The sequence below is a fragment of the Aedes albopictus genome, chromosome 3 (genome assembly GCF_035046485.1).
Source record: "Aedes albopictus strain Foshan chromosome 3, AalbF5, whole genome shotgun sequence".
NCBI classification, from domain to species: domain Eukaryota; kingdom Metazoa; phylum Arthropoda; class Insecta; order Diptera; family Culicidae; genus Aedes; species Aedes albopictus.
In genome coordinates this window covers 5,792,684-5,805,174 of record NC_085138.1, presented here as the reverse complement: position 1 = coordinate 5,805,174, position 12,491 = coordinate 5,792,684, and the positions used below count along the sequence as shown (strand labels likewise).

General features: G+C 39.0%; 2 protein-coding genes across 2 annotated transcripts; both read left to right on the top strand.

The window, feature by feature from the left end:
* The first annotated feature begins 3,957 nt into the window (after nucleotides 1–3,957).
* On the top strand, nucleotides 3,958–5,168 carry LOC109414201 (astacin-like metalloprotease toxin 2). Its single transcript, XM_062842442.1, has 5 exons — nucleotides 3,958–4,055; nucleotides 4,241–4,317; nucleotides 4,359–4,475; nucleotides 4,539–4,696; nucleotides 4,756–5,168. The coding sequence occupies exons 1-5, from the start codon at nucleotides 3,958–3,960 to the stop codon at nucleotides 5,125–5,127; spliced, it is 822 nt and encodes a 273-aa protein (XP_062698426.1). The 3' UTR covers nucleotides 5,128–5,168.
* A 172-nt stretch (nucleotides 5,169–5,340) lies between these two features.
* On the top strand, nucleotides 5,341–6,971 carry LOC109414202 (hatching enzyme 1.2). The gene is made up of 3 exons (XM_019687998.3): nucleotides 5,341–5,509; nucleotides 5,572–5,751; nucleotides 5,971–6,971. Exons 1-3 carry the CDS (start codon nucleotides 5,395–5,397, stop codon nucleotides 6,705–6,707), a joined length of 1,032 nt encoding a protein of 343 aa, XP_019543543.3. The 5' UTR covers nucleotides 5,341–5,394; the 3' UTR covers nucleotides 6,708–6,971.
* The last annotated feature ends 5,520 nt before the right edge of the window (nucleotides 6,972–12,491 follow it).

Sequence of the window (12,491 nt, the reverse complement as noted above, 5' to 3'; positions counted from 1 at the left end):
TGGGGAAATTTCTAAAGTAAAACATGGAAAAATTCATAAAGGAATGATTTGGGAAGTTTTTGAAAGAATTTTTGGAGGATTCTTAGGAAAAATTTCGAAAGTGATCTTTATGGGAACTCCAACATAATTGATTGGAAAAAATCGCAAAGAAATACTTGGAAGATTGCCAGAAACATTGTGAAACATTCTTGAACGAATTTCTTGAGAAATTGTTGAAAGCTTTTTTAGGTAAATAATTAAAGCAATCCCTGAAGTAATCCTTGGAGGAATTTAAAGTCCCAATTGATAAATTCCCAAAGCAATACTATGAAAAATACTCTTAAACTTAAAGAAAAAATCTCTCAGAAAAATCTTCGTGGGCTTCGTGGCCGAGCGGTTAGCGGCGTCAGTCGTTTAGGTGTCTCGTAAGCCTCGGAGTGTGGGTTCGATTCCCGCTCCAGTCGGGGAAAACTTTTCGTCAAACGAAAAATTCTCCACTGGGCCACTGGGTGTTATATGTGCTGTCCGTTGTCTAATGTTAGTAATGTTCAGTCTGTGCGGCCCCTAGCCGAAGACGGTGTAAGTGTCTTTAGTATTCCTTACAGAAATTTCTATAGGAATCCTTGATGAAATTTCTGTAGAAGTTTTTAGAGGAATTCATAGTAAACGTTTTGAAAAATAAAATCTTCTGAAGTATTTTCTTGGAAACTTATTGGAAAAGCTCCAATAATGCATAATGCAATTATTAAAGAAAACCTTTGAGAATTTTCCAAAGGATTGATTTTGAAAATATCTAATTATTGTTGGAGGTATTCCTGAAGAAACGCGCTGTGAGAATCGGAAGAATTTCTGAAGGAGTTTTGGAGAAATTCTTTAAGAAATACTATGAAAAATTCCCTAATTGAACCTTGCAAAAATTAACCCAAGTCGTGCATTGGGGTCATTATGGCTCCAAAACGTGCACTACGTCAGCGGGGTGAGCTTAAACTAATGCACGAAGAAGGTTAAGGGCGAATTCCTGGTGGAATTTTTGAAGGAATTCTTGGGACAAATTCTGAAGAAGTTCTTGTTAAATACATACTTGGAGAAACTGCTGGACTATTCTTTGCAGAAAATTGAAGAAATACTTGGAGAAATTGTTGAAGGAATTTCTTAAAGGCTTGAAATAATTATGATAGAATCCTTGGAAAATCGCTAATGAAATATTTCGAAAATTCACTAAAAGAATTCTGAAGGTATTTCTGCAGAATTCCTTGCAAATACACCCGAAGAATCCAATAGAATTTCTTGAAGGAGTTTCTGTAAGAAACTTGCAGAAAATATTGGAGAAGTAACTTGATGAAATTCTTCAACTATGTATGAGAGAATTTCGAAGAAATCTTTAAAAAACTTGTCAAAGGAATTATTGGAGAATGATTTATTACTTGGAAGATTATATTATGTAATAACTCTTTAAAGGAATGATGAACGTCTGAAGGAAAACTTCGATAAGATAAGAGGATGTTCGAAGGAATGCCTGGAAGATATCCTTGGCAGTAAAATTCAATTTCTTTTCAATACTCATACCTACACACTTAATTTAGATTGCCGGGATATCAGCATTTTTCCATTCTTTTGCCGAGATTTGCACAGCCGAGTAATCAGCAAACAACAATTTTGCTGAGATCTCAGCAATTTTGACAGTTCATTGCTGAGCTTCGGCAATCGTTTTGCTGAGAGTCAGCTAACAAATGTCACTTTTTGCTGGGATATCAGCTGATAGTTTTACTGAGCAGACGGCTGTGCGCGTTTTTGCCGAGCCCGCAAATCTGTTTTGAGTGTGTACACTCACTCCTCATTCATCAATCTTCACTACTCACGCTATATTCCTCATTTCTCACTACTCACTTTATCACATACTTCTCTTTTCACTGCTCATTCCTAACACTTCTCTGATTGCTCCGTCTTCACTAGTCAATTCTCACACCACACTTCTCACTCCTCACACCACACTTAATACTTCCCACTTATATCTTCTCACACCTCACCCCTCACCCTTCAATGTTCCTTCATCATCACTATTTTTTTATTCCTTACAATTCACTTCTCACTGCTTTTCGACTGCTTATTTTTCACTTATCACTCTTCCCTGCTGACGCTTTACTCTTCACTGCTTATTTTTCTATACTAACTTCTCACTACTCGTTCTTCATTGCTCAATAATGAGAAATTACTGCTCATTCCTTCTACTCACTGCTCACTCTTCGGTTCTAACTGCCTCACACTTTTGACTGCATCACAGCCATTGCTTGACAGTCTACATTGTTCACTACTCACGCCTCACTAATCACAGCTCACTCTTCTGCTTAGTCAAAAAAATAAAATGGGACAACTATGCTGCACAACTATACACAGTAGTACAAATGTGAGGGTTTTAAGGACAAGCGTCTTGGCATCTCAGCTCATCATTGTTCCATAACCAATAATATGTATTTGAATATTCAGTTCAAATTTTCTAAAATGAATCAAGCTGATACAAATTTCATTTTGACTTTTTGTCTGCCCCCCCCCCTTCCATAAAAAAAATTGGCTAAATTTCAAATTTTGAGGGGGCAGAAAAAAATATTTATCATAATATCCAAGACACAATACGCTTCTTTTTTGATACTTTTGATTCTAGAAAAAATATTCTGGCCTGTGACCCTAAATTGGGAATCACTGAGCTTTGTATGGAAAACGAAAAATATTTTTATTTCATCCTCACACTTTGGATTCTTGGTAAATTCGCTTGGTCCATGGCCGTAAGTTGGGAACCACTGGGAATCACCTTACAAAACAACTAAGTAATTTTCAAGCTAAAGTAACTTATCACATTTAAAGAATTTTGTAATTTTGATCGTCACAAACTGAATCCCGTTTACGCACAACATCCCAAATAGCGCTCCCGCAATTTGCGCTCAATCTGAGTTTACGATCCTCAAGTTTCGGTCGTAAAATGGGGTTTAAGTGTAGTTTAATTATGATATTTTAATGCTATAAATTGAGCAAAGGTTACCTTACTTGACGTTTGCTCACTACTGCCACCTTTAGATCCTTGACCATGTACAGATAAACAGACGTAACACTCTTCAAAACGGATTGGCACATCCATTTAACCATCAATTCAAATTGCATTCGATTTTCGCGATCCTTCCACCAGAGGCGCTAGTTTTCGATCGCTTTGCCGTTTGCCAGTGTATACGTTGCTGAATGATGCAAACGATAATTACAGGCGATTCGTGTAGTAGTGTAAGGGTTAGACAAACGTCAAATTGAAATTCATCATGACCGACAGTGTCTCGTGCGGCTCAACCAACAGGTGGCAGTGTGCTCATTAAAAAGACATCAGTAAAAAGTTATTGATGAGCATCCTCTAATAGTTACGTTTATTTGTCTGTGGTAACACCTAGAACAATTTTCATGAAACCCAATTCACGTTTCCATCACCTGGTGGACATGTTGCACAAAACACTACGTTGTGCAATAATATCAACAGAAGGCGCTAGTGTGAAACGTCAAACGCAAAGACAAACGATTCGCGCGCCTCTGGTTGTGTAGGCCACAACTTTGAATATTTAAAATGAACGTTATTCGATGGTAATTTTGACAGTTTTACGTCTGTTTGTCAGTGCTTTTGATGTAATTCGCTATGTGTGTGCGTCTTTGGATATGAACAAGAAATTTATCTAATGTAGGTATAACTTGTTATATCTTTCCATACAAATTTTCAAACGAATTTACAGTTTCAAATTACATCCAGCTCAAATCAACAAGTTCGACCAGGCATTTAATTATTCACCTTGCAACCGACAGGAAACCTTTCCGAAACGAACGATGTGTGATACCCACCCAGCTTTGCAGCCAAAGTTCCGTCCATGTGTGTTTGAAGTTTACTTAGCCGGAATGAATTAAGGCTCCGTTCGTATCTACGTTCGTTTCTGCACCTGAAGCCGGCATTCGATGAATGCTGTGAATTGTTTAAGCGCTCAACTCAAGGTATACTACGGTGGTAAGGTGGTGGTACCGTTCCCTCCTCGGCTCCATTATGTGGCCAAAAGGTAAAGATGGTCTGTCTCTGTTGATGAAATGTTGTGCTCGTTGTTGCTTTTGAGTTTGTATATTTCAGTTGACTTTTCAAAGAAACTTTTCCCGCAGAACATCGGAGTTGATTGGGAGTGTTAGTGCTTGGTGCTCTCGGTAGTTATCGCTTTGAGGGACAAGTAACATCCGTGGGGAAAATCAGAATGACAAAGCTCGGGGAGCTTCTACTGATTGTGATAAGTTGTCAGCTTAGCTCGGTGGAAAGTATAACAGTTTTCTGTAACAATGAATATGAATAATTCATAACAAATACGTAGTAGATAAACCAGAATCGCAGAATGAAAGCTTTACTTATGGAAACGCAATACAAAATTTCTTACCACCAAACTACAAGTGGTTGAACGCAACAGTCATTTATCAAATCGACGGTCATTTCAGTAAGCATATCAGGAAAATTCAATACATAAGCGCAAAAATGATCAAATCGTACGTTATAACAGCTGGTGATGAGCTTCAGGCAATCAAGCAAGCCATGAAAAGCATCGAGTTGATTTCTTGCGTTCGATTCGTGGAAAGGAAATATGAAGTAGGCTACGTTAGAATAACAGCCGAATCCACTGGTTGCTGGGCTGACACAGGAAGGTCTCTCGGAGTATCGGTGCATCCAAGGCCTTCTTTGAGTAAGAATGTCGATTCAAACTGCTTTTCTCGTTCCAGGAACTCAACCTAGGTCCCGGATGCTTCGACTCCGAAGGAACTGTTCTCCATGAGCTTATGCACACGTTAGGATTTCTACACCAGCACACGCGTCCTGATCGTGACCAGTACGTGCAGATCATGTACAAAAATATTATCCAAAGGCCTGAGATTTTGTTCAACTTTGAAATAGTGGAACCGTGGACGAGTTTTGCTTTTCCGTTACCCTACGACTACGACAGTATTATGCACTACAAACCTTTCATGTATAGCAAAGACCCGCAGCGTTTGGTTACTATAGCTACAAAAAATACAGCTGTTACTACGATTGGACAACGAGATCGACTCAGCGCGCTAGATATCATTTCGATCAACTTTCTTTACTGCGTTTGAAATAAATAACAACCCGATAAAAATGGATATAAGTGTGACTATTTTTTTTGAACATCAGAAAACATTGCGGTTAATGTGTTAGATTGATGTGATAAATTCTATTGACGTTGTTTGCTAATATTAACAATACCTCAATTCCCATTCGGGGTGGTACAGAACAATGGACCATTTAGTAATACAGTTTTGAGTATGCCCTTGAAAACAGACTCATCTTTGGGATTATTTGGCATTTCTACGAAAACATTACGTCTGCTTGGCAGCTAGAAGATGTACGTATTTGTTCTGGTAGCCGGTTTGGTCTACCACGTCGCAGCGAAGTTCAGCGTAAGCGATTTGTCGAGTTATGGAACTGCGCTGTATCGAACAATTGATCCGAGAGTTGGTAATTTGTTATTCTATAACCTATTATTTCTTACATAACTCACGCTGTCTTCTCCATCATAGACGAACTGATAAGAAAGTTGGACCCTTCTTCAGGAATCCAGCCATGGCAACTGGGAAACTTGGTAGGAGGTGATATGGCTCTGCCCATGCCGAAGTTGCGAAACGCACTTGTTGGAAACTCCAGCTCATACTTCCGATGGCCGAATGCTACCGTAGTCTACGACATGGACGGCTCATTTAGTAAGTTGATTCAGGGAAGCTTTATTAGTCTACATACACCCCAGACAACCAGTCATCGTATAAGGTGTTGCATAAGATGATAAAGTGGAGGCCATATGCGTGCATGCCTCCATTTAGGCGCATGTAAAATGTACGCAAACGGCCTCCACTTTAACATCTTATACAACATCTTATACGATGACTGGTTGACTGGGACACGATTCACAAACTTTTCCGCAGATAGTACCGAACTTCGATTTATCTACGGAGCGATGCGGGAATTCGAGAAGTACACCTGCGTACGGTTCAAAAAACGTACCACGGAACAATCCTACGTATCGATCGACAACCGACAGTACGGATGTTGGGCCGATGTCGGCCGAGGACGTGGCAAGACTCGGGTTCATCTACAACCGGGCTGTGCAAACGCCCTCACAACCCCCATTCACGAATTGATGCACGCCCTTGGATTCCACCATGAGCACAATCGACTCGATCGCGACGACTACATTGAAATCATCTACGATCACATGATTCCGGACCCATCGGTGTACTTCAACTTCCAACTGGTAGAAGAGACCGAGACGACCAACTTCAACGTACCGTACGACATTGGAAGCATCATGCATTACATGAATACTTCGTTCTCCGTCAAACCGCAAACCCTGCGGACAATGGAGCCCCTGATCCCGTGGAATGGAACCTTCGGGCAGGGCCCAACGCTCACCAAGTACGACGCCCTGTTGATCAACATCATGTATTGTGGAGTTCCGGAGCCAAAGGAACCGCTTCCCGTGCCACAGGAATGGATTCCGGCTGAACCGATCCACAAGGTAACAACGCCGACTCCGAAGGTCTCCACAACCAAGCAGACGGTTAACGTTAAGAAGACTACAGCTTACATGAAAATGTCGAACAGCAACAAGCAGAAGATGGAGGAAGATCTTAAGAAAATGCTGGATTCCAGAAAAGGATGACTTTTCAAATCAAAAATGAATTCATTATGCTAGATAGAATCAGCAAACTTTCGTTGAAGGTGTTGTTATTCATGTTTGGTAGACTAGGTAGTATAAACCTGATTATTGTACTGAATTTTCGAACCCTTTAAGCAGAATACCCTCTTTAAATGAGTGTAATCAGTTTTGTGTTATCCTTGGCCATCCAAACTGCTCTTGAATTCAGATCCTGAAGTCTACGAGAGTGACGATAACTTCTTTCATTATTAAAATCTATGATTTGTATTCCATCATGTCCAGTAAGTTTTCTTAAAGTTTGAAAGACGGCATCAGATCAGTCGGAATAACCAAGGTCTTCCAAACTGCTCTTGAGTTTAGATCCTAAAATCTACGGGTGTAACAGTAACTTCTTTCATTACACAAAGCTACGATTTGTATTCCATCATGTCCAGTAATTCTTCTAGAAGTTCAAAAAACAGTATCAGATCAGTTCAGATATCCTAGGCCATCCAAACTGTTCTTGAGTTCAGATCCTGAAGTCTATGGGTGTAACAGTAACTTCTTTCATTATACAAATCTACGATTTGTATTCCATTATGTTCAGTAAGTCTTCTGAAAGTTTAAAAGACGGTATCAGATCAGTTCGGATATCCTAGGCCATCCAAACTGTTCTTGAGTTCAGATCCTGAAGTCTACGGGTGTAACAGTAACTTCTTCTATTATACAAATCTACCATTTGTATTCCATTATGTCCAGTAAGTCTTCTGAAAGTTCAAAAGACGGTATCAGATCAGTCGGAATAATCTAGGTCTTCTAAACTGTTCTTGAGTTCAGATTCTAAAGTCTACGGGTGTAACTGTAACTTTTTTCATTATACAAAGCTATTTGTTAGGAGATACGTCTGTCCCGAGAACGAATACCACATTGTAAGATTGGATAGTTATGTAAAAATGTATTCCATTATGTCCAGTAAGTCTTCTTAAAGTTTGAAAGACGGTATCAGATCAGTCGGAATAACCAAGGTCTTCCAAACTGCTCTTGAGTTTATATCCTAAAGTCTACGGGTGTAACAGTAACTTCTTTCATTACACAAAGCTACGATTTATATTCCATCATGTCCAGTAAGTCTTCTGGAAGTTCAAAAAACAGTATCAGATCAGTTCAGATATCCTAGGCCATCCAAACTGTTCTTGAGTTCAGATCCTGAAGTCTATGGGTGTAACAGTAACTTCTTTCATTATACAAATCTACGATTTGTATTCCATTATGTTCAGTAAGTCTTCTGAAAGTTTAAAAGACGGTATCAGATCAGTCGGGATATCCTAGGCCATCCAAACTGTTCTTGAGTTGAGATCCCGAAGTCTACGGGTGTAACAGTAACTTCTTCTATTATACAAATCTACGATTTGTATTCCATTATGTCCAGTAAGTCTTCTGAAAGTTTGAAAGACGGTATCAGATCAGTCGGGATATCCTAGGCCATCCAAACTGTTCCTGAGTTCAGATCCTAAAGTCTACGGGTGTAACGGTAACTTCTTTCATTATACAAAGCTACTATTTGTATTCCATTATGTCCAGTAAGTCTTCTGGAAGTTCAAAACACAATATCAGATCAGTTCGGATAGCCTAGGTCTTCCAAACTGTTCTTGAGTTTAGATCCTAAAGTCTACGGGTGTAACAGTAACTTCTTTCATTATACAAAGCTACTATTTGTATTCCATTATGTCCAGTAAGTCTTCTGAAAGTTCAAAAGACGGTATCAGATCAGTTTGGATATCCTAGGTCATCCAAACTGTTCTTAAGTTCAGATCCTAAAGTCTACGAGTGTAACGGTAACTTCATTCATTATACAAAACTACGATTTATATTCCATTATGTCCAGTAAATCTACTGAATATTCAAGGTCATCCAAACTATTGTGATGTTAAAAATCTACCATCTACAGCAATTGAAGTTTCTGTTTTGGCTATATAGAGTGATGTTGTATAATCTATTATACTTACTGGAGCTACAATCAGAGACTATGACCTAGCTTCGGGATATTCAGAATCGTACACTAATTCCTGGATGATGGATATGGATAACATGAAACGTGCTCTCTACAGTCGTAATAACATCTTTTTCGCTGTTTTGAGTTACAAAACATTACCAACCAATGATTGTGTATATTTCCTTTATTTGGCGTTAATAACAATTGTAATACACCTGAATCAACAATTCTTCACCAACCAATTGGTTCGTGGCTGCAGTCCTTATCCTCGGCCACGTCTCACATTTGCCTTCAAATTTGTGCTTGAGTTGTGGCTTCGGTATATCTTCACCTTAACTGGAGTCATGGACGTAGCCAGAGGGAGGCAGGGGGGATCTTATAGATTCCTTGAGAATTTCCTTCGAGGATTTCTCCAGGAATTCCTCAAGAACTTTCTCTAGAAATTCCTCCAGGAATTTCTCAGGGGTATTTTCAGAAATTTCTCCCATGGTTCATCTGGAGATTTCCCCAGCATTTCATCCAGTAATTGTTGCAAGAACTCCTCCAAAGATTCCTCCAGGAATTCCCAATAGAAAACCTCCTGGAATTCCTCCAGGCATTCCTCCAGGATTTTATCCAGGAATTTCTCCAGGAACACTTCTAGGAAATTCTCCAGGAATTACCCCAAGAATTTCTTCAGGAATTCCTCCAGCAATTTCTCTAGGAATTGATCGAGGAAATGCTTCTGGACATCCTTCAGAAATTATGTCAGCAATTTCTCTAGGATTTTTTCCAGAAAATCTTTTGGAGATTTTTTTTAGAAATCCCCAGGAAATTCTCCAGGATTATCCTCAGGATTTTTTTAGGGATTGCTTCAGGCATTTCTCTAGGAATTTCTTCTGAGATTCCTTCGTGAATTGCTTCAGGGATTCCTCTAGAGATTTCTCCATGGGTTTTTCCAGGGATTCCTCCAGGAAATCCTTCGAAGTTTCTTCCAGAAAATCCTCCAGAAGGATTCTTCCAGCAATTCGCCTGGAATAACTTTACCAGGAGTTCCTCTAGAGATTCTTCCAGGGATTGCTTCACAAATTTCTTCAAAGATATCTCCAGGGATTTCTTCAGGAATTCCTCCAAAAATTTCGCTTAAAATTCCTCCAGCACTTTCTCAAGGGATTTTTTTTTTCAGAATTATAAAAATAATATAAATCTCCCAGAATTCCTTATCCAGTAATTTTTTCAAGAATTTCTAGAGAGATTCCTCCAGGAATTTCATCACGGATTCCTCCAGCAATTCCCACAGGAATACCTCTAGGAATTCCTCCAGGATTTTATCAAGGAATTTGTCCAGGAACTCCTCTACGAATGCCTCTACGAATTACCTCAGGAATTTCTTCAGGAATTTCTCCAATAATTGCATCTCTCAGACTATGTAAGCAATTTCTCTAGGGATTCCTTCAGGCATTTGTCCTGGAATTTCTCCCGAGATTCCATTAGGAATTGCTTCAGGAATTCCTGCAAAGATTTCTCGACGAATTTCTCCAGGGATTGTCCCATGGATTCCTCCAGGAAATCCTACGAAGATTCTACCAGGAAATCCTCCAGAAGTTCCTCCAAAGATTCTTCCAGGAAATTCTCTTTGGAATTCTTCAGAAATTTTTCCAGAAAGTTCACCAGGAATACCTTCATGAATTTATCATGGGTTCCCCCAGGTATTCCTCCAGGGATTTCTCCACAAATTTCTTCAGGATTCCTTCAAGGATTTTTCTAGGAGTTTCGCTTGAAATCCGCAAGAACTTTCTCAATGGATTTTTTTCAGAAAAAGAAATAGAAATCTCCCAGAATTCTACTGGAGATTCCTCTAGAAATTCATCCAGTAATTCTTTCACGAATTCCTCTAGAGATTCCTCCAGCAATTTCCACAGGAATACACCTGGAAATTCCTCCAGGCATTCCTTCAGGATTTTAACCAGGAACTTCTCCAGAAAATACCCCAGGGATTTCATCAAGAATTTCTCCAGGAATTGCTCCTGGACATTTTTCAGAAATAGTGTCAGGAATTCCTCAAGGAATTTCTTCAGGAAATCCTCTAGGAATTTCTTCAGAGATTCTTCCAGGAAATTCCTCCAGACATTCCTCCGGAGATTAGTCCAGGTTTTGCTGCAAAGATTCCTCCAGGGATTTCTCTACAAATTTCTTCAAGGATACTCCCAGAGGTTCCTTCACGGACTCCTCCAGAAATTCCTCCAAAGGTTCTTCCTGGAAATCCTCCTGGAATTTCTCAAGGGATTGTTTCAGAAATTTCGCCAGCAATTCCTTCTAGAATTTCTTTGCAGATTTCCCCAGGATTTTTTTTCCAGGGATTCCACCAAGAATTCATCCAATAAATTTCTCCAGGAATTCCTGCTGGGTCTCATCCAAGAATTCTTCCAGGAATTACGCCAGGAATTTGTTCAGAAGTCTCTCCAGGCATTTCAGACTCTAGTTTAATTTAAAAACACTTCACTAATACTTCACTTTTGCAAAAGAAAATAAAAAATGAATAACCCTTTTAAAGAAAACTAGAAAGGACGAGCAAATTCCTTTTAATTCTACTACTGTGCTTATCTTCGGACAGATAGGCCTATTTCGTCTGTGACTTACAGACTTCTTCAGTGTCAAGTGCTCGACTGAAGAAAACCTCGCATTCGTTGTTGTATTTATACTAGGAGTGTATGTGTAGGTACGTGTGTGGGTAAAAGTGTAGGTATAAAAATGTAGGTACAGATTTGTAAAAAGGGGGTGTATCTACCTGTTAGAAAAGTTTCTTTTAGATTTCCTCCGAAAATTCCTCAAGAGATTTCCTTATGAGATCTCTTCAGATATTTTCCTAGGTATTCTTCCCATAATTTATACAGGAATTCCTCCAGGTATACTTTCAGAATTCTTTCAGGGATTCCTCCGGGAATTCCTCCAGGGATTCTACAGGACTTCCTCCAGATATTCCTGTAGGAATTGCTCCAGGAATTCATCCAGGTGTTTCTTCAGGGATTTTTTCCAGGGATTGCTCCAAAAATTCTTCAAATGATTTCTTCAGAAATTCCTCTCAGGTTTTCTTTAAAAATTCACCCAGGAGTTCCCTCGGAAATTACCGAAATCCTTCTATCCAGCGAATAGTATTCGAAGATCATTTTAAAAGGACTCATGCAGAAACCACGAAATTCTAGGTTAGTCCGTAATTCCCAAATGAGTTCAGCTATAATTTTTCATGTATGTTTTGTAGACAATAACAAAAAAAATCAGAACAAAATAATGCACGAATAAATAAAAATCCTTAATCTTCCAGAAATTGGTCACCGCTATCAGAACCACGTTGATTTATGTAGATCAGGCGAGCTTTTTTAACGTATTGTACAAAATACAACAGAGTGGCTGCTGAATGGCTAAATAATGCTTTTAGAAAACAATGTTATAATATTCAATTACATCGTATTGCGTTGAGTTATAAAAGCTAGTAGATACAAATTTGCTAAGGGTGCTTGAACCCCCCCTGGCCGAAAAGCTGCTGGAGTTCTTAGTTATAGGGAAGTTTAGTAATCCTGAAATATCGCAAAGGTATTTTGGAATGTCTCTGAGTTTCACAGAAGTCACGGATCTGGGTGGGTTAGACTAGGTGACGTAACCTTTTATAGCACAAATAATGATTACAACGAATGCAGGTTTCATAAAAATTTGAACAACCTTAAATGTTTCAAAGGTACAGAACAATGCCTACTAGTATTCGAAGAATAATTGTAAATATAAATTCATTATGTATCATTATTTAGTGTAACAGGCTAGCACTGCAAGTGTAGATATGA